Raw genomic sequence first — 25,864 nt, forward strand, 5'->3', positions numbered from 1 at the left:
TACAAGAAAATGTAGAAAAACTATTCCAAACATTTGTCATTGAATTTAGCATTTCTAAACCCAGCACTATTCAGTTATGAGTTGAATAGTTATGGATGAAGAAAACCTGTAAGAGCCTGCAGACTGGGTTCAAGCTTGCACACATACCTATTGGCTTCAGACATGTGTTTATAACCTTTACTCTAGCCAGCATTCTCAAGGCTGCGGATCAGACAGTTGTAGACAAAAGAGCACAAGTGTGATTATAATAATACTGTATAACCTTGTTTAAGTGATCAGTATAAGGACATGTGTAGGTTTAAGGTATAATTATGTAGCTTAAAAACATTGCTGTTCTTCTTTTATAGGTAAATGTAGGAAAAATGGACTCTCCTATTGAGAAGTGGAAACTGATTATTGGAAATCTGGCACTCAAGCAGGTAAAGAAGCCTTCCCAGCCAATAAAAAAGGGGTTGCTTGTCTTAATGTCTCAACTTTTCGTATTGCCTCCTAATTTCTAAAACCACAGTTAAAAAAAATAATAATAATAATTATATATATATATATATATATATATATATATATATATATATATATATATATATAATCTCAAAATAAACGTATCACTATTATAACACATTTATTTTCGAAAAAAAATAAGGTATATAAATGATGGAATGACAAAATGTTTTTGGTTTCTTTTTGATCATTCATCCTTGACCATGACATGCTTGAGTGACTGACTGAAGCATATTTACTTAATCACCTAATTAGTGAGACAGTTGATTGGACACTGGATATGGCGTGATTTCAGCTGTTGAATTGCAAGTTTGAATAAAAGCAATAAGGAAAATCACAGAAAAAAAATATATAAGCCACATCTGTCAAGAGAGCAGTGCTTTTGTGCAATCGGCATGTTGGAGGCTGGACTAGGGCAGCGTACTGTGGCATCTTGGGTGCTCACAGCCAGCAATTTCAAACTTGGCGAGACGGTATCAGCAGACACACTCAGTCAACAAGTACAAAAATAGTAATCCAATCGGCCCTATACCAACTATGGTATTGGGTAAATAAATACAGAGGGTTTGCAGTCCTTTGTACTACCCAACTCCTCCCTGCAATCAGCCCGGCGACAGCCTTTCTCTAATCGCTGCCTGCCCCGTAGCCAATCGCAAGGGATTCGTTTTGTGTACGTGCCGCGCCGCACAGTTCCGCCCAGCTGTCCGACTTCCTGTTTCCGCCCACCGTCGAGTCGACCAGTCCACCTTACACAGCGCCCTTTCTGGTCGGGAGGGAGATTTACAGCTTAGACTCTTTCTTTCTTGGTCACACTGCCTATCACAGATTGTTGCAGACCATCACAGATTGTATTGTGTTGTAGGTTCAGGCGACCGTGGTGGGGTTCCTGGCTGCAGTGGCGGCAGTCATCCTTGGCTGGATCCCAGAAGGGAAGTTCCAGATGGACCATGCTGTGCTTCTGTGTTCCAGCAGTGTGGCCACAGCCTTCATCGCTTCTCTCCTGCAAGGTGAGAAACACCACATCCTGTCAATGATAGCTGCTGTTTGCAACATGATTCACCAGCATGGGGCTGTCTAAACAGGTTGAAGGCACTCCCCTCCCCTAGGGGTAACTGAAGAAGAACCTGTCGGACTAGCCCAGTCAGGTTTGGACTGTAACAATCCCCAGGGTAATTTCGCTGTGAATGATTACCAAGAAGAATTAATTCAGCAATCGGGAAGCTCTGTTAGCAGGAACTGCCTCATAGAGGTCTGCTCGGGCCTAAATTTAAAAGCTGATCCGAACCCGACCCGACCACAAAAAATCCAAACCCGTCCCGAGCCCGAGACCTTTGAAATATTTGCAGACCCGACCCGACCCGACCTGACCATCTCCACAAATATATTCCTAACATACACTACTGCAACCAAATATCTTCAGTGTAGAGTATTCCTGGTTTCCAGTTAAAACGTAAATAAATAAAGAATAAAATCACTCTCAATTAATCATATCTCATTTACTTCCTTTCCTAGTAATCCAACACTGCATGATTTAAAAGAAGACAACAGGCTTTGTCAAAACTTTGTTAGAATAAATAGACACACAGAAGATGCGCTTGCAAATTTGCATACTCATTTTGGACAAGCCTATATCATATCAAAGCGCTAAATTAACGTTCAACAACAAATATTACACCACAACTATGGCTTTTAAAACAGCTACAGGACAAAGTACGTCACTTTTCAGTGTGCCGCTGCAAAGATGAATTTCCTGTCTTTTTGCTGTTGTATTTCAGTAATATTTTGCAAGATTTGCATTGTAAAAAGTCACATGGACTTTTATTATCACTGAATACAACAATGTTGTATTTTTCCAAACAGTGGATTTAGACATACCCTTTCCAGCAACGGAATGTTCCACTGCAACACATTCTCCTGTTGATAGTTTTTTTTTTTTTTTTTTTACATGTGTTACTTAGGATACACAGACAATATATGGCCTCCCCACCCCCAGTTGTTCTGCTTTCCTTAAAATAGATAACATTTTGAGGTACCGTTTTAAGTGCCCCAATACTTGCTGGAGAGTGGTATAATATAGACACTTGGAAAGCATATATTCCAGTTGTTTATTGATTTAAACTTTCTCTTTTCCCCTTTTTCTCATCAGGTACTATAATGGTCGGCGTTATCGTCGGCTCAAAGAAGACGGGTATAAACCCAGACAATGTTTTGCTACCCCCATTGCAGCAGTTTTGGGGATCTCATCACTCTTGCCATATTGGCTTGGATCAGCCAGGGTCTTTACAACTGTCTTGGTAACTAATTTACTGTAATTCATTCACTGCTTTAATGCAACTGCCCTAATGGTTGATAACATTCTGAAGAGACGTGACAAAATGTAATTTAATGTGCGTGGGATGGGAATATATATACAGTGTGATCTATACAGTTTATAGTACTTGTGGCTACATTTCCAGAACATATTTTTTGTCATGTCATAAAAAGTGACCAGATCTTTTTCACTGTGACACACAGCACTGCAAGTACAATATATTGCGTATCGTTTAAAGCGATATATTTAAGATAGAAGTAAACTTTGATCACATTTATACTTACATTAGGATATTTTAATAGAATTTCAAAGAGTTGGAAAAACACTGGGTTTGAAGAATGCGCTTCTCTACACCCAGCCCACCTGTCGGAAGGGACCAGCTCCGTACTGCCTGCTCTTTACTACTGCCTTGTAAAAAGTAATAGATTACTGTACAGTACCTTCAAATGAGTTTGGGGAGCTACAGTATTTTTATGATATTTATGAGAAACCATGACATACGTCATTAAAATAAAATAGGTTAAATAACTAAGTAACCAATGCATTTGTTTTAGATGTATTTGTTTCATTAGTGACTAGTAAGCCTATACAATCACTTGTAATTAAAAACATCGATAGTCTACCGGTAGTTGTAAATCCTCATCAGGTTCAATTACAGTGAGGTGACATCAGAAGCCGCATTACACTAAAAAAAAAAAACAATTAATTTTGATATAGTCCTTTACAAAATTAACTAGTGTTACTTCATATGTATGTAGAATATGTTCTTATTGATGTAAGGCTAAGCATTCGTGGTACAAACAAGCCAGAAGGCTCGTTTTGTTATTGCTGCATCCGCCCATGACATAAATGCGATTTGAGACTTGTTATGCAAATCCGCTGCTGTTCAGCTCTCCTAGTGGGAATGCTCCTCTGTGGTTTCGGGTTAATCAGTTAGTCTGTAATTAAAATTAATGAAAAGAGCTTTTGAAAAGCAGTGTAATTAACGATTGCAGCTGCCTTGTGTATATAGAAAATAAAAGGCTTCACTTGCATAGTGTCAATTCCATCAACAACAAAGAAAAGAAAAGAAAAAGACTGGCATGTGATTTTTTGATGGTTGCCCTTTACCATCTATAATCCTGAAGTCACTGCAGGCAGCAGATTGGAGATGCATAAACACTTGACACAAGTCAGGAATAACCATTTAGGCAGGGTGACCATATGACCTCAGGTCCCTGGGACAGTTCAGGTTCTTTGACATGCATCCCAATGCTCTTATCAGTACAGTACCACAATGAAGGAAATGTGAGTTAAAAAAACAGTTACCTGGAGACATATGGTCACCTATTTTTCTTCCAGGATAATGTTGTTTACCAATCTGGGAGTCAAAGTTGCCTGCCAAACCGTCAACTCAAATCCGGCCTGTAACAACATGGCACCGCAGACACCATGCTGGTGAGATGAAACAGGTCTCGGTTATTCCTTAGCCGCATAGGCCAGCACTACCACACACCATTCAGTGGTGTTGGAAGATAAGAGAAAATATGTTATCCCAACACAGTGCACCCATTTAGGAATTGCAATGAATGCATTTTTGTAAAGGAGAATGAAAATATTCAGATTCAAGTTTTGGACTAGTATTCCCAACAATTTACCACTGTGCAGTTCAGAGCTCCTACCTTCCCGAAGTGTGGTAAAGCACATAGATGTATGATAAAGCATAGATAAACAACTGACACTGTCAAGTGATTTTGGTCCTATAGATTGAAACTATAAATTAAAAGTATTTACAACTTCTAAAGGTATAGGATAGTTAATAAAAGGAGGGGCATGTAGTGACAGCAAGGGAAACTGAAAAATGACTGTGTAATTATCATGGGAAACTTGTTTTATATTGTTACATAGTATAGCAAACTAAATGAATCCAGAACTGAACTAACAGCCCTGAGCACTGCAGCGAACCACTTGCTGCACTGCACTTTACGCTGTTCTGCAGTACAGTAGCACCTAAGATAAACATAGCTTCAAGGACTAAAATGTACAGAAATTGGAGCAACACTCTCTAAGCAGTACTTCTTTTAAACTCAAGAGGGCACCATTGGATATGGCACATTTAAGAGGTGAAAGAGGTCATGTTCAAAAATCCTTTAAAACAACAATAACATTTTAACTTTTAAACCGCTACTGAATTCTCAGCAGATGTTTTTAAAATACACACTACAATTATTTAGATTATTATTGATTATTTCTTTGTATTGTGCTCTGGCACATTACTCATTCCTCTTGCCAGAAGGAAAGCTGGTGATTCAAGTTTGGAAGTGGCAGGAAAATCTACAATACACTTCACATGTAGTAAAGTGACAACTGCAGGGCGCACTGAGAAATCAGACTTCCGAGTTGATTCATTCTGTGGATAAAGGTCAAGCATGTTTTACTAGCAAGGGAGTCTGTTGTCTCCAAGTACACTGTGTAAATTAAGCTTAAATTAAGATCACTACTGGAAGTTTTTAAAAGAACTAAAGCTCCCAGCAGCCTCACGCTGTGACGCTCCTTCTCGGCGCTGTGTTTTCTGTGACTCACGTGTTTTCAACATCGCTGCACTGATGCAGCATGTTCCTTTGACAGTCTTATATCAAGAGGTTATGTTTGAAATATTTGGAAAGGACTGAATAGGGGGAAAAAAAATTCTGTCACACCTCCTAAAGTTAATAGAGAACGTTAATAGAAATAAAAGGGAATAAGAATGAACTGTAAGGTTTTTAGGACACAATTTATTTTTATTTTTTTTACTAGTTTTCAGGTCGGCAGCTTTGACCATCTTCAGGGAAGGTTTGTAATTAAATCTGCAGCTGGGGGTGGAGGTTAGCTTTTAAACCAAGGGGAAGATCAGCAGATTTTTTTTTTCTCAATTTAAAGTGTTCCATTCCTATTTCACAATGGAGACGTTCCTCTGCTTTTTTTATAAAGGTTTATTTTATGGTCAAGTCTTATCTCGGCTCGGAAGTGGCAGCATTCCGTCTTCCTCACTGATTAAAGGTTTTCTCAAGGCTTTGTGTTCACTGGTCTGTAAAGCTTCTTCAATTTCCTGTCCTCATCAAGGAGGCAGCTTTAATGTAATGAAATTGACCAAATCCAAATGTTGATGTGCTTGAAGACTGTTTGGTTAGTGGTTTTAGGGTCCCTTAATATTTGATGGAGTTCGCTCTTTTTCCCCCCTGTGTGCAGGCCCTACTGTAATGATATGTTTTGTTTTTCTCTGTGGGTATAGGAGGCTCTTTCGATGCTAGCGTGCTTTCCACTGCTGCTCCGAGCTCCTCTGGTGCGCCTTGGTTTCATACAGTGCTCCAGCAGCCCACTGTACTTAAAAGTTAGAAAGTGTTACCTCCAGTAAAACTTCAACAGTCTAGAGTAGTCTAATTTACTTGACAGAAGCACTACATCATAAGGTAATCTATCACTGGTCTTTAAATGTTCAGAGTTGTGTCATATTTTTACTGAAAAAATTATGTCTTTCAGACATAATTGGTCATATAATTGTATTCTATCCATTGTAACCCATTGTCATTCAAATAAAGTTGTGGCCAGTACCTATACAGTCATGTCGTACTTCACATTTAATTTAGGTTTTGCTGCTTTAATCACCTGTTGTGCCAAAACCAAAAGGATGTATGGGGTTCACAGACCCTCCCCTTTAAGATCCCTCATGCAAATGCAACATTTGACTTCCATGTGCTACTGTATACTGTGCAAAAAACATATTTTAAGGAAAGGTAATTAAAAACAGTGTATGCATCATTGTACAGTAAAACCTTTACTTTAAAGCCACCTCAGTAAAAAGGTCAGCTCACAATTAAGTATTTTATTAAACCCTTGACTGTAACAGTGTGTATTAATTCCTCAGAAGTGGATAGGAGTAAAACAGGTCACTTTTTAATTTTTTTCTCATGTTTTGTTCCACAGGGCCACACCCCTATGTATCTTCTTTAGTATGTGCCTTCTTCCTGGCGCTGACTCCCCTGTGGATCGTAATCTCTTCAAAAGCACCCAGCCAGTCGGACCCTGCTATACTCTGGGTGGGAGCCTGTCATCACAGCCATGATCATTAGCAGGTAGGAGCATTGAGGGATTCAGTTTCCACTGTACTTCAGTCACCTGTCTGTGTTTGGGTGCTCAGGGGTCCCACTGCATCTCCATCTTGCATTGCTTTAACATTAATCCAAGAAAATCTATCGGCATCTATAAAGAGGCTTCAGTCTGCTGCTGTTGTGGAAAAAAACATTTACTGCAGATCAGTGAAAACTGCAGCAGCAGGGCTAACTGTAAAAGTAATGTTAAAGCTTATTTCAGAAATGTTCTAATGATTTAAATCCTTTATCATTTATTTTTTTCAGTATTGGGGGACTAATTCTGGACAAAACTGTGTCTGATCCAAACTTGGCCGCATTGTTGTTTATACTCCAGTAATTAACGGTGAGGAAGTTTGCAAAAGAAAAATTATTTGCAAGAACTATAAACAGCTACCGGGGAACCATTTCTGTGATGTTTAGTTGGCAGTGTCAACCTCTTCAGGGAGAGGTGGTAATTGAATGTGGGGTTTAGTCTTATACTAGGAGACAAGATGAACCGATTGAGTTCTGTATGATTTCAAAGCATTATGTTTACATTTCTGAAAACCCTTGAATTGCTAGAGACTTTTTGAAGTTATAACTGTAACTCCCGAGACCATGTGCTAACCTACTTGACCGATTTTTAAAGAAATTTCCAGTCCTCAGTGCTAAATGATTTATAAAGCTTAATTTGTGCACAGTATTATTAAAAGGATCCCAAATCCTGATGTTTTAACAGCAAGATTTAGCAGTTTAGTTCTGTCAGGACTCCTTACAGTCAGTGGGCTCCTCCCTAATCACCCCACCCTCTTACTTCCCTGTACACACACTAGGTGGCTTCCGAGAATGGGAGTGTATGGAGGCTAGTCACTTTCACAAAGCAATTCTATATCGAATGTAGCAGCACTGCCTGATTATATTTGAAAAGGAGACTGGTAGAAACAATTGACTTATATTATTTCTCTAGTTATTTTGGAACTTCATTTTTTCTTTACAGTTTTTATGTTCAGTCTGATTTTTTTTTTTTAAATGTTTTGACATTTTAATACCAATTTAAAAAAAAAGAAAATGTGATTTATTTATGTGTTTTTTTTTTCTGAATATTGTTGAGAAAATATTTGATTTATGACAGCTACACAACATTAATGAAGGAATCTGTCAGGTTTATGTTTGATAAAATCCATTTTGGGGAGGGATAGAAGTCTGTCTTTTATTGTGTAAAACATTAAAATCAGTACTTGGAACAGTCATATACAGCAGAATTTTTTTTTTTTTTTTGAGGTGTGTTATTTTCCAGATATTAGTCACAGTCGCCCGTGGCTGAGTGAGTGAAGCCATTCCTCCTCTCTCTCTCTCTCTCTCTCTCTCTCTCTCTCTCTCTCTCTCTCTCTCTCTCCTCTCTCTCTCTCTCTCTCTCTCTCTCTCTCTCTCTCTCTCTCTCTCTCTCTCTCTCTCTCTCTCTCTCTCTCTCTCCTCTCTCTCTCTCTCTCTCTCTCAAATTCAAATTCAAATTCAAATTGGCTTTATTGGCATGACAATAAAAATAATTGTGTTGCCAAAGCACATACATGGCATAACCAACTCAAATATACAGACAAAGAATTTTTCTTAATACTAAACAGTATCCCTCCTCCCTCTATATTAATACAGTAAACAGAATCCCTCCCTTCCCCTCTATATCAAACAGTACCCCCTTCCCCCCTCTATATTAAACAGAATCCCCCTCCCTCCCTCTATTAAACAGAATCCCCCTCCCTCAATTAAACAATACCCCCTCCCCTCCCTCCCTCCCTCTTTCTATATTAAACAGAATCCCTCCCTCCCTCCCTCTCTCTTTTCCCTCTCTAGTGTGACGTGTTCACGGTCTGTCCTCAGGCTATGACAGGTCTCCACGTATTGACCGGCCAGTCTGGCTGTGTGTTTGTCTTCCCCCAGCAGGATTGACAGCTTCTGGGTATCACACATTTTTGGGAATTCTGGGACTAAATCACAGAATTTGGGGAAGAAAATGTCCCTTATGTTTTTATATTTTTCACAGTGTGTCAGGAAGTGAATCTCTGTCTCGACCTCTCCTGTCTCACAGTGACCACAGTGCCTGTTCTCCCTGGCCAGCCAGGTTTGCTCTGTCGGCCTTTTTCAATGGCCAGGTTGTGGTCACTGAGCCGGTATTTGGTCAGGATCTGCCTCTGCTTTGTGTTTCTGACAGTTACCAGGTATTCTGCCAGGGTGTAATTTCTATTTAGGGTCCGATAGCACTCTAGTTTGTTTTGTGTTTTTAGTGTTTGTATCCCAATGGTCCAGATAGGAGTGTTTCAGGTGTTTTATAATTTGGTTGACACTAATTGGAATTGTTTTTGCAGTGCTGTCCTGAAGCTGACTGATGTCAGTGTTGCTCAGCTCAGTGAGCTTCAGGACCAGCTGGCTGAGGGGGACTCTTTTCTGGGCTGAGCTCTTGGTATTGCAGGGCTTTATGATGGAGTGAGTTTGGGTCACTAGTTTTTAGATGAATCCAGTATTTTAATGCTCTTTTTTGGATGTTAATAATCAATGGATAAAGGCCTAATTCAGCCCTGCATGCATTATTTGGTGTTTTTCTCTCTCTCTCTCTCTCTCTCTGTGGACATTGCATTGAATGTCATTATATTACAACTTAGATTTCTAACTCCAACCACAAAAAACTCCAAAATATCTAAGTGAAAACCATTGGTTGTAGCCTCTGTGTCCTCATTTTGTTGTGTGTATACAAAATAGAATTACCCACACACAAATACACACGCAGACATTTTGCCTGAGGCAATGGCGAGAGAGAGAGCCATTGTCTGGGATTGGAACCCTGCTGCTCCCTCGTTCCACTGACCTATATTGGTGCCCACGAGTGCAGCTATAGTACGGTCAGGAGGTCTTTATTATTATTATTTTATCATTTACTCTAGAGAACAGTGCCCCATTTCCCATTCAATATATTGTGTACACACTTTCTCTAAGTTTTCAAACCAGGTACATTTAAGACAAGAACATGATGGGATTCTATATCGTTTTCCAATTACGTGTTTGTTGACTATATGCTGAACCTAGGTTATATTAACAGTATCTTCCATCAGGATGTGAGGGTCCTCTTAATACTATATCGAGACGAGGCAAACTGACTTCTCACTTGTATAGCCATTTATTTATTTTCTCCAAAAGCTTAGGAGAAAAGTGGAAACTGATCAACTATAATTTTATATTTGAAATAACATTTACCCGTGTTCTCAACATTACACCTACGAGTTTACCATGACCGTTTACTTAATATATGATTATAGGGTACTATTGTTAACCATGTTTTTCATCATGATTTCACTGAACTTTACTAAACTATTATACCTATATAATAACAGTAACAATTTTGCAATGAACTGCCCACTTTGCAGTCTAACAGTGGTCTTTGTTATTCCTGCCACTGCTGCACGTAAACACCAAACATCTGTAGAGAGCTTACATAATAGACAGGAATTTCTGAAGTAATTACATTATTCCAAGAATTTAACAAACCCTTGAGATGTATTTTGTTTGTTTTGCAAGTCATTTTCACTTGCTCACTTGAGACCTCTTTTATGCAATTGTATAGGTGCCCTGGTATTTATTTATCTATTATATGTTGCATGCATGTGCTAGAGTTTCCAAAGAAACCCTGTCTTCATCCCAGGGGGGAAACTGAATAATGCTTTAATGTTAAATAGGGAATAAAGTTGTAAGGATATTCTGTGGTCAACAAGATGCTCTCACAAATTAACGGAGCATTATCAAAGGCTAACTGACTTCAATTCCCCCGATTTCTAGGTATTGGTGGTAATTTAGTGGCTATTCAAGCTAGCCGAATATCTACCCACCTCCATTTCCACAGCATTCCAGGGGAAGTTCCAGAGGAGTCAAAGGGCTGCTACTACCCCTGTAGGACCTTCTGTGGTGCAGGTAATGGGCATTTCTTTTCCGGGGCTGTGAGATGTGGCAAACATTGGCATCTTGAATTGAAGTGGGTTAGATACTGATCCTTCCTGGCAGGAGGTTGCATGTCCTCAATGTTCTCCTGGGGGATAGTGTTGGCTTCGCAGACACATAGTTCTGCAAGTGGCCATAGGCAATGCTATAACCCCTTGAAATGAAATATTGTGTTATACCCCCTCGTACCACTTTGCTTGCAGTAGTAGGAATAGATACAGCTGTTGAAGTGAGGGACAGCCAACATGTGAGACTGAAGTCCTCAATCTGTCTATATGGGGAAAGCAGCAGTGTTGGGAGCAATGTTTTAGGAATGTGGTGAACATGAACATGAAAAGTTTTCATTCTTGATTAAAAAGTAATGTACATAGTTTAAAATAGTGCTTAAAGCTAGTTTATTTATTTATTTATGACAAACTAAATTCTGAAATGTGGTTCTGTCATGGTGTGTTGGACAAAAAAAATGCTTCTATTAAAAAGTTAATAGTTAATAACCACAGGCTGAGAAATAAACCTGTGCCAAACCATAATACTGAGCACAGGAACACTGTGGTGAACTAGGATTGCATATTATGGAAAGACTATGGCAAACAGCAAGTCACCAAGGCACACAAACACTTAAGGAAAAGTACACCTATTTAAAATGGACCATAACTTTAATAGTGCAAAAAATATAACACTTTGGGTTATAAATATATAGTGCAAAGATTCATTAAAATACTCTCTCTCCCTCTCTTCGTGTGGACATTGCATTGAATGCCATTATATTACAACTTAGATGAGTAAATAAGTGTTAAAAAAGTGAATTATTCATTGCAGTACATCCACACATTACAGAACACCCCTGTGACTTTTGGAACATTTTTCACTGCTTCCTGCTCTCTGTGTACACAAAATTATATTCAGAAGGCAAACTAGAGACTTTTAGGTAGTGGGCAGTTGATCTATTGCCCAGGACATGGAGATACAAATATTGAAAAAACCATGAGACAGCAACAGTGGGTATTGTAAGTAAAAGTTACAAAAGTCCCAGTGCTTTAACTACATAAAACCGTGCCTCTGTTATTAAGCATGGAACTCCAAAACTCTGTGGAAACGTTGTTGTGTCCCCTGTCCACAGGCGCCAATCACCGGTCAGCCCAGGTGTTGCTCCTATTGGTCATCCCCGGCCACCTGATCTTTCTGTACACTATTCACCTGATGAAGAGTGGCCACACCACCCTCACCCCCATCTTCATGATGGTCTACCTGGCTGCAGCGCTTCTGCAGGTTAGCACATTTGGATTCTGATCTGCTCAGATAGGACCTGGTTACTTATCAGAGAGCAGGCCTCCAGCATCATTTTGTGTTCTAGGAAGTGGAGTTGACTGCCTGGAAAGAATACTTTTTTACATTTATAAATGTTTGGGCTATAAGCATACAAGTATGTGCATATTTTGACATTATGTCTATTATAATTAATTTAGGAGCAGACCACTATTACACATTGAAGATTGAGGTGTGGGAACGCCCTTATAAAAGTATACCACAGTATTTTTCCATGATATTTTTGTGTTGTTTCCAACTACTCCCATGGTTATACTATGCATTTACCATAGTTTACCCTGGTTTGCCATGTTTATTAATGTTCTTTAACATACCTTTCTATTCTTTACAATGCTTACCTATGCTTTGGTATGCTTTATTACACATTGCTATGCTTTTACTGTGGTAAACTGTTATAAGGTTAGGATCAGTTCCTTTGGATGGTTATATGTAAACAAAATTAGGTCAAAACCCACAGTGAGAAGTGAATGTCAAACTATGAATTGTACAATATTGATGTACAAAATTTTAGACACTATTAAGTACTGTACAGTAGTACTTAATACATTTGGTTGAGCATTTTTAAAGCCAGGCAGAAAGATGAGAGCTTTAACCTGCATTGTTAATAAAAATGACACCTCGCTGTAAAAAAAAAAAGAAAAAAAAACCAAAAATAGCCATGAAAACGTTCCCTAAAGGTTTTGATTAAAAATAAATAAATAAATAAATAAATCGTAAATAGGGTGTATTACTTTTTTTTGTATAGCTGAAACACAAAAGATGTGTTGTACATCTGAAAATGCTCAGTGTCACATGACTGCCACCCTTTCTTTACAGTAAGGACTGGAGTGTAATAGGAGTTCCCTCATTGAGGTGTTACAGAAAGGCTCAAGTCAGATTCTCCAGCTATATTCTCCAAAGAAAACACAACCTGCACTTAAATACATTTTTTTGGTGTCCACTAAGCACAGCCTACTCATAAATAAACAGCAGAGACTACAGAGTTGCCTATTGAGGAGGGTTGTGTATCTAAATAATATATGCATGTTTTAGCAAGAATAAACGGGGGGGGGGGGGGGGGGGCGGCGTTTGTCAGTTAAATGGAAATGATTTGACTCTGAGTTCTTTCACAGCTGGGTGTCTCTCTACACCTTGTGAAAATTAACTGAGTTTTTTTTTTTTTTTTCAAACAGAAATAAAATATCAAGCCCTGATTTATTCAATTTATTTCCCAGTGATTTTCAGTATATATATATTTTTAAAATATTAGTATTCTGTTAACATCTTGTAATTAGCTGTTTTTATGAGAATGTTGTATCTGGTGGTGACATGTATTTGTTTTGCATGGAAGCTGTCTGATTTACTGTCCCAGTGTCGCAATCTTTTTTAATTGGTTTGATCTGGAAGTCGCAAGGAAATGTTAATTACACAGTTTATTTAATTGTTTTCATTTATTGGGTCATATTGGCACTTGTCTTGGACTACTTTACCTAGTCCAAGATAAGTGATAATCTGGGTCTGTGAAACAGCAAAGATAGAACAAATGGATCATGTCTGTTTTATTGCAGCATGAACTGCTAGCGACATGAATAAAAAGGGGTGCAAGTTAACCTCTGTTTTTATTTGTTTGCAACTTGTCCTCTTTTTGTAGATATCACATCTTTATATGGATGAAACTTTTATTAAAACACATTTATACTGTACAAAAAATAATTAATTGATTTATTTATTTATTTTTCAATTTTTAATTGTGGGGAAAAAAACCTCTAGGAGAGACTGGCAATTATTAGTGACCCTCTAGTGGTCATGGTGGTAATTAAACCACCATACCCTACTTTTCCCCAAAGTTCAATGTTTAGAGTCACCGTAGTTGCCATTATTCTCAATACACATTTTTAAATATTAAGATTCAATTTTGCCCTCGCTGGCAAAGTGGAGTAGAGCAAAGAAAATCCTAGTAAAGCAAGTTAGTTAAAAATAAATGTAGCCCCTTCGCTCTTCTGCTTGAGGAAGAGGCTTATTTTTAAAACAAGTACATTGACATATATAAATATATTAAATATCATCCATCGATGCACATTGTTAAAGCTCAAGTCTGATATAGTAACATAAGTACAACAGTCTGGTATGCTCACATGAGATGTATTCACTGCACAGTAGAAAACAGTAAGAAGTGAAAGCGCATTCACAATGCAGAACTGAAGTAAAACTATGATAGTTGAAGTGTATTGTGTGTATGAGAGAGAGAAACTGTAATACTGACATACAGTAGCTATGAATGGAGGAGCAGGGAACTCTTCTGAACTTGTTCCAATATTAGCAAAATATGGACAAAATGAACTTGTCCCAGAATGAAAGTTTACATGCAGGGTGGTGAACGGAATGAAAGTTTTTCCAGCCTTGCTCGTGTGGCCGTCAGCCAATCGGAACAGAGAACACTTGTGCCAAGAGTACACATCCTTCTCACTAAAGAAGGCCTGTCGTAATTAAGTTAACTGTTTTTCCTTCCTTTTATCCTGAACTAAAAATAAATTGTAATGTGCATGAGATCCTGCCTGGGAATAGGAAACCTGGACCAGCACCATCTGTTAAGACTGCTGAACATCATCCGTCTGTCATTTCTTAAACCGCTTTGCACCAGAGGTTCCACGTGTAACATTATAATAGGCTTGCTTTACTGGTAGCACTGGTAACCCAGTTTTTTTGGCTTAATATCGTTTTCAGTATCACTGTCCAGTATGCTGGGCCTCAGAGGGATTATACATTTACTAAACAAAGAAACAATCAGTCCATTGAATAAATGAACTAAAATCAGGAAGGAATGCAGTGTATTTATTGTAACTCTGTATGAGTGCCTATCTCTGTCTGATACTTGGTTGATTGAATGGATGGATTGTTTGAAAGTGTACTGAATGGTTTTAGATAGTTGGTTATTGTAAGTGGTAAATAAATGGGTATATTTTTCTGTATGTATTGTTATGTTTTAGGAAGGTAGTTTGGGCTAGTTTTAAAATGTCACAGCTCATTTCCAATATTGCCCTGGGAGACCAGCAGGAGACACTCCCACAATAATTACGTTGCAATAAAAACCTTCATATTGAGTAACCATGCCAAAGTCAAAGTTCAAGATGGGTTTCATTGTGATTAGATTGCGAGTTCCAGGGGAGTCCTATGAAGCTGATTGCTTCTTTCTGTGCTTTTTTCATTAAAATATAAAATGGTAACTGACAATTGTCTGCTCTTGTACCATCTGTCCTTATTTTTATGTTGAGATGCACACTCATTTCAGAATATGGCTCATTTTATATTCACAAATGTATTTAAACACTGCAGACTTCTGAAGAGGCACCACTAGACACTGATCAACATTGAAACTATCTAATTGTTTACAATAGGGTTGTCTTTTTACAAGCTTTGTGCTAAAAAAGGTAAGCTAATAATGTTTTTGCTTTACAATATTTAAAACTAATTACATGAACATTTAAATGTGTACACAATTCAGTTAGGTTTACCAAGCTTAAAAGAGGTCATTTTAATATAGTATGCATTACTTGCTAAATGGGGCTTTGTCTTTAACAAACAGAATGTATTTCTGAGCTAACTTGAACTCATGTTTCTCCATACTCCAGGTGTTGATGCTCCTGTGTGTGGCAGACTGGATGGTTCACCGCATATGGAGGAACGGGAAGGATCCTGACAGCTTCTCCATCCCCTACCTGACTGCTCTGGGGGACCTCCTGGGAACTGCCCTGCTGGCAATAAGCTTCCACTTCCTGTGGGTCATTGGGGATCAGGACAGTGACGTTGGGGACTGAACACCTGCCTACCTGCCTACCAGCTTCCTGTCTTCTGAGACAGGTTACCTGCCTCTACCACCAGTCTGTTAATCTGCCTGTTCTTAAGCCACATTCACAATCTCAATCACTGGACCCTGTAACTGGTGCCTGTCCCTTCTACAGCAAGTATACTAGGAGTCTGACTGACTGACTAATTACCCCCTATGCAGAGTTCCCTGCAGTGCCAACATGGATATGCACCAGCTGTGCATTGCAAGCAAAATCTAGATAGAAGATACATTAAGGTTCTCAGTGGGATATCTCAGTTATCTCTCCGAGTTAGTTAGGCCTTGGAACAATTCGGAGATGAGCTTTAAAAAGTGACAGTCATGCTGCACTTCTGTACTTTATCTGTTCTTGCAAGATGTATCTATTCAAAAGTGTTTTTCAGCTGTGGGCCTAAGCATCATTTATCATCTTCAATGTCAGTATGCATACCCTGCTGCCAGCACCTAGTCTAACTGAGGGGCCCAGAGACCAAGCAGCCAACTCTCCCATGCATCTTTAATGCGTCTGCTGCATTGATGTCTGTCCATTCACATGTTTCTCAGAGTGCTGAGTCGTTACAGGCTTCTACACCTGTCAGACAGGAGCTTTAGATTGTATCAGTCACTTAAATCTGACTGAAAAGCTTTATGTTTTTTTTTTTAATAGTTTTAAGTCTTTTTTTTTTTTTTCCTTTTCTACTGCTGACACGAAATCTCATGGTTCCCTGAAGGAAACTACAAAACATGCCTGTCTAGCTGTATCATTATCACTCAGCAGGTAGAGGCTGAAGCATCAGTTTACATTCTCTGTTTTAATTGACTTGGATTGCTTTTGGCATCAACCTAAACCTCCAAAGCTGGCATTAAACTGGGTCAAAAAACTGCAAAGCGGAACTTAAATGCAGATTGACTGTAACATAATTTAAGCCATCATTGCAAGTTATATCAAGCTATCTTGTCTTGTAGGTAAGTGGTTTAAATGGTAGACATAGAAGTGAAGTTTAATGTATGGAAGTATCTAACCCCTCTGAGCAGTATATAGTACCTAGTTAGAGCAAGAAGCTGTTAACTCCTATTACAATCAAATGCTGACAAACTTCAAACAGACTGATCCAGCTCTTACACTATGGGGACTTCAGCTGTCGAAGCACAATAACTGCAAGTTACCTATTTGAGCATATTCAGAGTATTGCTGCTGTTAAACTGCACACGTTATTTCCATAACATATTTCCTCCTACAGTTGCAGTATTTTTCACATCCAACTTTTATTTTTAGACACCAATGCCCAGGTATGGAGTTATAAACCAATGGGTCAACCATTCCATGTGATTTGACTGTACTGTAGGATCAAGATTGTATGGATCACTGGTACATTATTTAATTAAATTGTATACATCAGTTATGATACCTAACACACAAAGTATTGTGTGTTAGGTATCACATAAGTGAGGGCCTGATCTCCTAAACAGGTCCTTGGTTGTGGTAACTTTTCATTTTGGGGTATTATTGCTAGTATACACCAATGAAGGTTTTTGTTTATGTTTTAGGTAATTTTTTCTTTTCTTCCTTTTATTACTTTTCATTTTTTGAATGTGCTTATGGAGCGTGGGGATATTCTCCTAACTTCAGGTGCTGAGTTGTCATACAGGATTGTGGCAAGCTGGCCTTAATGGTGACGTCAGACCCAGAAGAAATGGTGAATGCGCTTGCTGGGTTTATTGTAAAATTAAAAGTTTTAATCAAAACAAAACACTCAAAATAAACGGTGCAATGGCCAAATGAACAGACAGACAAAACAAACAGTGGACAAACACTAAACAATTATCGTGCGAGTCCTCTCGCACGAGTAGCATTTGTTATGTTTATTTATTATTTTAATCTCTTCTCCACACCTGTTCTCCACTTATGAACACCCAACCCCGAATGAGTGAATTGTGCAACTATTTATACAACTATGTTGGGATTCAATTACTGATTAATTATTCACTTGAACCTCAGCACGTGAACTCATTTGTGCAATCCCCATGCCTAAATACAACTATATATTTTAAGTCACTTGTGCTATACAGACCCATTCATATCCCATGCACCAATACCTATACACCAACATTAACACACCACACGCAACATATAACACAAAAATACGCACAGGGGCGGGGCACTTTGCCACATTTGGTGGCAAAAAGACATTTGGTTTTTTTACCCATTGACTTTGCAGACTTTCATGTCATTGATCGTATTTGTTTTGAGTCAACTCAGATTCTTATTTGAAACATCATGAAACTTGTTTAGGATTAGCTGTATTGAACACTGCCTGATGGAGTGTGTGGAGGTGAACAATGCTGAGGTCAGATCTGTACTGATCTAGTCCTGTGGAGGTGAACAATGCTGAGGTCAGATCTGTACTGATCTAGTCCTGTGGAGGTGAACAATGCTGAGGTCAGATCTGTACTGATCTAGTCCTGTGGTGGTGAACAATGCTGAGGTCAGATCTTTAGTGATCTAGTCCTGTGGAGGTGAACAATGCTGAGGTCAGATCTTTAGTGATCTAGTCCTGTGGAGGTGAACAATGCTGAGAGCATACAAGTCATGTTACAACCTGCCTCATCAACACTTCTCCAGTAAGCACCTACAACAGGGGTCTCATGTATTATTATTATTATTATTATTATTATTATTTATTTCTTAGCAGACGCCCTTATCCAGGGCGACTTACAATCGTAAGCAAATACATTTCAAGTGTTACAATACAAGTAATACAATAAGAGCAAGAAATACAATAACTTTTGTTCAAGCAAAGTACAAGTGTGACAAACCACAATTCAATAATACAGCAGATAATAGTGATAGTTACATCAGGATATGATTAAATAGTGATAGTTACATCAGGATGTGATTAAATACAAAGTACTACAGGTTAAACACTTGGCCGATAACAGTATTCTGAAGTACAGGATTAAATGCAGTAAAATAGGGGGCAGATAAGAGCAAAATAAAGCACATTTACATGAAGGGTGATAGTGTCCCAGGATACAAACAGAGGAGTTCTACAGGTGCTGTTTGAAGAGGTGAGTCTTAAGGAGGCGCCGGAATGTGGTCAGGGACTGGGCAGTCCTGACATCTGTAGGAAGGTCATTCCACCACTGCAGAGCAAAGGTGGAGAAGGAGCGGGCTCTGGAGGCAGGGGAGCGTAGCGGAGGTAGAGCTAGTCTTCTAGTGCAGGCGGAGCGGAGAGGTCGAGTGGGGGTGTAGAGAGAGATGAGGGTCTGGAGGTAGCTGGGTGCAGTCTGGTCAAGGCATCTGTAGGCTAGAAATAAAGACAAGGCAGACAAGCAGAAATACCCAACACTAACCAAACTCTTCAAACAGCTCAGAAATTCACAAGTTAGAGAAACAATTTCTCATTGTAACACTTGTCCTTTTAAAAAAAAAAAAGTGGTCTGAAATAAAAAAAAATACTGGATTACAGAAGTGAAGCATTAAAATAAGTGAATTGAACTGAAATGGGTATTTGAAAAAAATCCATTAAACATCAAATACATGTTTAAACACATGTCTGTCTTTCAATGGTTATAGATATTAGGTTCACAGAAATTATTCGTTTGCTTAATGTTCTTTAATCTTTTTTTATTTTATTTTGTCTCATCTACCCACCAGTAGTAAACAAACAATATTTGATTGTTGTATTTTATAATGAAATGAAAAAATAAGAAACAGTTTAATATACCGTCTATACAAGGTTTTGTATAGACGGTATATTAAATAGTGTGGCTTTAGAACAGGCTAAAGCCACACTATTGTTTTCTCCCAAACTACATATTTAGTTAAAAATAAAGGTTTATGAGCATTTAACTAAATGTTTAAAATAGTTTTTTGGCAAAGCATTGTAGAAGTGTGAACATTGACACATTTGTGGTCTTACCTAAGCCAAATTTCATGTTGTGTAATGACACATGATTTTAATTTAAAAGCTGCTAAACACAGACCACAAACTAATATTGCAAAATGCCTCAAATCACAAATACAACTTGAGAATAATTAGTCAGTACAGGGCCTTATATCGCTGTTGGCTAAAGCAGGAGGAGAATTATAATCCCCACAGCTGCCATTATTAAAAGTAGCATGCTGATATTAGGTATGAAATCCAGGACATCAATTAATCAGGCCTTGAGGAAAGAAAGCAGCGAGGAGTTTGGAAACAATGCATAGAATAGATATAATGGAGATTTACAGCAAGAAGCCTTTCGTTTTGAACAGTGTCACAATGATTATGTTTAAACACGCTGTGGTGCCTGTTGTTGATCTATAAGATTCTGGTAACCATTGATGCATGAGCAAGAGTATGCAAAGGAGTGTCTACCAAGGTTTTAAAATACATCTATTAGCAACATTACCATAGGAATGGACTGATAAAGATGCGCCTCAATCACATTCAAATACAATCAATTTATTTTTTTTATTATTTTTTTTTTTATAAATTTAGTAGTCACCAATTGATTTTTACCCCATTCTTCTCCAAATTTGAAATTGCCAATTGTATTATTTTAGGCTCGGCTCAGCTCACCGCTACCACCCCTGTGCTGACTTGGGAGCGGCAAAGACGAACACACGCTGTCCTCCGAAACGTGCTGTCAGCCGACCGCTTTTTTTCACTGCAGGCCTGCCATGCAGCTACCTCAAAGCTACAGCGTCGGAGGACAACGCAGCTCTGGGCGGCTTACAGGCAAGCCCGCAGACGCCTGGCTAGTCTACAGGGGTGGCTGGTGCGCAGTGAGCCGAGGACACCCTGGCCGACCTAAGGCCTCCCCACCTGGACGACGCTCGGCCAATTATTCGCCGCAACCTTAGGAGCTGTCATCCAGTCGGCTGTGGAATAGCCTGGACTTGAACCGGTGACCTCCAGGCTATAGGGCGCATCCTGCGCTCCACACGGAGCACCTTTACTGGATGCGCCAATAGGAAGCCCCAAATATAATCAATTCTAAACAGCAGCACCATAAGCATGTTCCAAGAAAAATGTTTTAGTGCAAACATTCACTTCATATAAATAGATAACCTAAAATTTGGAACCCGCCTCTGGCAAGAACCAAACATAATTCTATCAGGGTCTGAAGCAATGGAGACTAAACTCACTAATGAGATTACTGGATCCACTTTATCTTGTCAGAGGAATCCATTTATAGGCTCATCGGCTGAACAGTATCTCTAGAGGATCAGTTGTCTTGCTCTGTAATGCAGGTTATTTGTGCTTTACGGTACAGAGAATCTCTTGCAGTGTCGATTTGTTCATGCAGCATGTCTTTATGTAGACTGAATTCATTCAAATCTATGGGCCAGATTTATTAGGCTTTTTTTCCATTGTAGTTTGCACCACTTTTTTTAAACGGAGAACAACATGCTATAAAACCAAGCCCTAAATGAACATTCTGCATGTCTAGTTTTTAAGGATTCGTAGCATTTTGTTTTTAATAAAGTTCTGGAGAAAACTGCACTGGAGGGAATCTGTCTTCTGTGAGTAGATAAATAATTTACATTAATTCAATTTCCTCTACTCTCTGCCACATTACACAGAGTAAATTGTGTTTTTGAGTGCTTTTAACTTCTGTTACTAATTGATTTTCCAAGCTTGTTGAGGCAAATCTTCACCTAGCTATAATTTATACCATTAGATTTAATGGTGTAAACTTACGTTCTCTCATTAAACATTTTAGAATTTCTATGATGATAATGGTCTTATTTTGTCTTAATTTGGTCTAAATTTTGTTTGAATTATATAATTAATGAAAATGTGTCATTCTGTGTTGATGTTTAATTTCTTATATGCACATGTTTTTGTATATAATTAAGATAGTTGTTAACTTATAAGCGCATGTTAAAATATTATTTTTGATGTCATTTTACCACATATTAATTTCCAGTTATGTAATTTTATAGATTGCAATGGCTTTGTAATTCCAGAAGACTGCTCCTAACCAGCTCACTGTCTCTGATTGCAAATGGCTGTGTTCTGTCAAAAGCAGCTAGAGCTTACATTTGAAGCCCATTGGGTATGAATATGTTAAAGGACATGTTGGCTACTATATGAGGACATGTGTCCAGTTCTGACCTTGCTTCAAACTAAGAGTGCTAACCTTAGGAGGAGTACTCATTGTATTACTCATGGAGTGCGCGTTGAATCCATGACAACCCACCTCCACTGGATAAACCCGGACTCTCCACCCCCATTGTATCACCTCAGTGGCTAACTCTCCATACCAGATTTTATTCCTCTTGTGTGCCTCATACACAGAATCCTTGACACTGTTAGATCCACCAGGAGAACAAGGCGTGCTGAGACTGACCACAGGACAATGTCAGGTCTGCCTGCATTTTTCAATCTCTAGCAGCCTCCAATTGTCCCAGGCGAATCTTAGTTTTAATAACCTTTACTGCTGGTTGCTCTCCTAGGCGAGGGAATGTTGTTTTCTGTGTGCCAGTTATTACTGATATTGGCGGTGAGCTGTTGATCTTATTATGCCGTTCTTCCAGTACTAATGCCAAGCATCGTAGCACCTGGTCATGACACCAAATGAAGTGACCCTGGCTGAGAGCCACCTTACATCCTTTAAGAATGTGCTTCAGGGTAGCTGGTGATGAACACAAAGGACATGCAGGGTTTTCCAACCCACACATTCAATCCTGTTTTGATGGATGAACATCATATGTGGACCTTTTAGGAAGTTGATCCTCCTCTGTTCCATTGTCCACATGTCTTGCCTGACCATCTTACGCTGTTCCACATTCTCCCATCTCATCCTTTCCTCCTGCTTTTGGACTTCAGTAACTACCTTCCTCCTTTCAGCTGGAGCTGCTTTGTGCCATCTCGTGGGAGCCAAACTGAGACCAAAGCCTCCACTTCCCTGTTGTATTTACCGCATGATATCACTGATACAAAGGGCCGCCTTTCCATCTTCCACCGCGTCCTTTGCTGCCCACTTTCTCCCAGTTCTCACTACAGGTGCTACCTCTCTCGCACACTCGTCACACCATTCTATCACATCATTTCCAGCCGAACCTTAGCGCACTTGAATTCCTCAGTTAGAGCTGAGACTGGCAGCCAATGGCGTTGCTAGAGGGGTGGTTTTAGGGGTTTGAACCCCCCTCCCCTCCCCGAAATTCATTATTCAACGACGTGGGAGAGAAAAAAATGTCAGCCACCTGCGACACTGTAAACCCCCGTCCCAACCAATGTAAGCTCTGACCCATGAGCTGTTTGCTTCTCTGACCTCCTAAGCACAGTTACAGAAAAAAAAAAAAAACATCAAACACATATCTTGTTGTGATTGGGCAGAGTCCTGCCATTTTTTACACCAGATTCAGCCTTCGACTCCTTTGATTGGACAACGCGTGTGCACATACTGTACCAAACGGACGATGAGACGTTGAACTCGAAGATTAATATAGAAATTATGGCCTTGGCTAATACTAGCATTATGGGAAAAAAAACTAAAAAAATCAGTGATTTTTTAAATTTGTCCTACTGCCTTTAAACCAGTGGTTTTCAACCTTTTCATTTCAAGTACCAGTGTTTCTAGGTGTACCAGTAACTATGTGCAATCTAAAGCCTGATTGGCATGGGACTAAAAATCACCACAAACAGATGGTTTCGGAATGTTGTGTGTCAGTGTTATGTTACAATTGATACAGCATTTCCAGGTATTCGCCTCAAAGCAATACCAGCCTTTGCAGTAAACCATAATATAATATTAAAATTGGTACGATCTGTCCTGAGATTCTACGGTTAAGTAAAACACAACGATTGGGCATAACCAAATTAGGGAAAATATAAAACATAATTGCATTTGAAGATATGTGTGTCTACATACATATCACTCAAAGTACAAAATGGTTATTGTAGCCTTTGGAAAAGAAAGTACAATGAAATTAGTTATTTGAACCCAGTTCACCGTTTACAAATCATGCACAAAAGTGCCTTCTCTGGTCACAACATCACATTTCATTTTGAATTTACCGACCTGAGGACATCTGGTTTTTAGTCCCGTGCGAGTCATGCTTTAAATGGCTGTTGTAAAACCGAGACCTATAAGTACTTGACAAGTTTGCAATGAAAAACAGGAGGATGGACTTGAGGATCTAAACACTTATTTAATTTGTATGTTAGATAACTGCTGCAGTGGTTCTAAATGCGATTGTGGGTTGAAACATTACGGTTCTAATAGGGCGATTTCGAGTTCATTGAGAGTTTGGAGTGTAGTTAATTGTTAGTTCCAGAAACATTTTTATAAATGATTACCCATGTGCAAAAATCTGAAACAAAATCCTGGCCAGCTGACCAATCTGTCTGGTGAAATAATGACATTTGCAAAATAAACAAATTGGGAAAAAAGTACTATAAAAATATTTAAGCTATTTTATACTTGATGAACATTTTGTGCTTTTTTTAGGTATGCTCAGGTAGTTTTAAATCACATTTTAAGTGACTCATGGTGGGATTTGTGCTGTTCAGTGTTTGGTGGAAGTACAGAATTAAGGGCTTACAGTATATGACTGCATACTAAGTCATTTTATAAGCAGGCCAGTCGTTCCCAGTGTCTCATCTTTGCCTACTGGAGACTGAGCCCATGTTCCATCAGCAGCTGACATAACCACTGTAAACAGTGTACAGACATTTCTCAAAGCTAGGAAGAGACAACAGATAAGGGACACATAAAGGAGACTATGTAAGCATAATACCATTGATCACAGTTGGACCCATCACTGTTTCATGAGACATTTTCACTAAATACAATAAAGTAAAACAGAACTGTGAAAGTGGCTGTTTTTCCAGATATCACGTGTATAAAGAGGTTTATTTAGTGCAGATTTACATATCTTTAAAATGGCTTTCCCTGATGTTTTTCATATAGTTTTGTTAAATAAACTAAACAGATATACTGCTCTTGTAGAGATGTTAGTTTTCATGAGTTTGGTACAGAAAATGGCTTTTTTAATTTATCAATTCTAAATCTGCTATGAATGCTGAATATGAAAATGAAGTAACATAAATATCCAGCCACTAGATAGCTTTTGCCAAGGACACTCTCTTGAATTTGGTTTTATCTATATTCTTAGTGCTCTCTCCTGACAAACCCCATCCCATCCCTTTGTAGAGTCATTGTGAGTCAAGCTCACTGACATGTATTGTGAGGTGAGAAATGGTTTTATAAGTCATTGCAACTTTAAATATCAGTGTGTGTTTACTTCCACAATTAAACCAAACAAGAGTATAGGTTGCAGTGAACTGAACACAATTCCAATGGGTTTACTCAGACAGCAGCATTTTGTTTTGGCCTGAAAGAATCAAAGGCAACCTGGGATGCTTGTGGATTATGTGCAGGGAAGTTATGCTTTCTTTGGAAATGATGATATTCTACTTCTGTTGATGACATCGTTGTACTTTTGACATTCCCAAATGCGTATTTATTCCAAACGGCCTTCTGCCTATATTATCTAATATGCATCCATTTTTTGTTTTCTGGAAAATGCTTTTATGACAGTTTCATAGCCCCTACCATTGAATCAGATAGCACATTTACGCAGCACCATAATACCTGACATTTAAGTGGCCCAATTACAGATTTTTTTTTTGTTGTGCATTTCTTCTAAGGTTAATGTACTGGATAATTTAAACATTATATTTATGCTATTAGACATCAAATGGACGTGATAACATTCAAATATTATGTAGAACATAATTAGTGTGGGAGCATTTTTATATGTTAAACTGTATTCCTTTGAATTTAAGATGCAGCCCAAATTTCGCACCGTCAATTTGAGGAAAAAATAAAATATCAAATAAAGGTGCATGTACAAAGATA

The 25,864-nt window shown here is 38.6% G+C and overlaps 1 protein-coding gene across 1 annotated transcript in view; it reads left to right on the top strand.

Moving 5' to 3' along the window:
- Positions 1–21,729, top strand: part of LOC117419612 (solute carrier family 41 member 2) — a 30,914-nt gene extending 9,185 nt beyond the window's left edge. The window contains 11 exon segments of the mRNA XM_034032528.3: positions 348–419; positions 1,361–1,505; positions 2,645–2,706; positions 2,708–2,792; positions 6,752–6,825; positions 6,827–6,900; positions 7,183–7,235; positions 7,238–7,261; positions 10,720–10,851; positions 11,999–12,147; positions 15,813–21,729. Coding sequence (XP_033888419.3) covers positions 348–419; positions 1,361–1,505; positions 2,645–2,706; positions 2,708–2,792; positions 6,752–6,825; positions 6,827–6,900; positions 7,183–7,235; positions 7,238–7,261; positions 10,720–10,851; positions 11,999–12,147; positions 15,813–15,998 — 1,056 coding nt within the window. The 3' untranslated portion in view covers positions 15,999–21,729.
- Positions 21,730–25,864: the final 4,135 nt, after the last annotated feature.

Source organism: Acipenser ruthenus, chromosome 14, assembly GCF_902713425.1.
Source record: "Acipenser ruthenus chromosome 14, fAciRut3.2 maternal haplotype, whole genome shotgun sequence".
In the NCBI taxonomy this organism is placed as follows: domain Eukaryota; kingdom Metazoa; phylum Chordata; class Actinopteri; order Acipenseriformes; family Acipenseridae; genus Acipenser; species Acipenser ruthenus.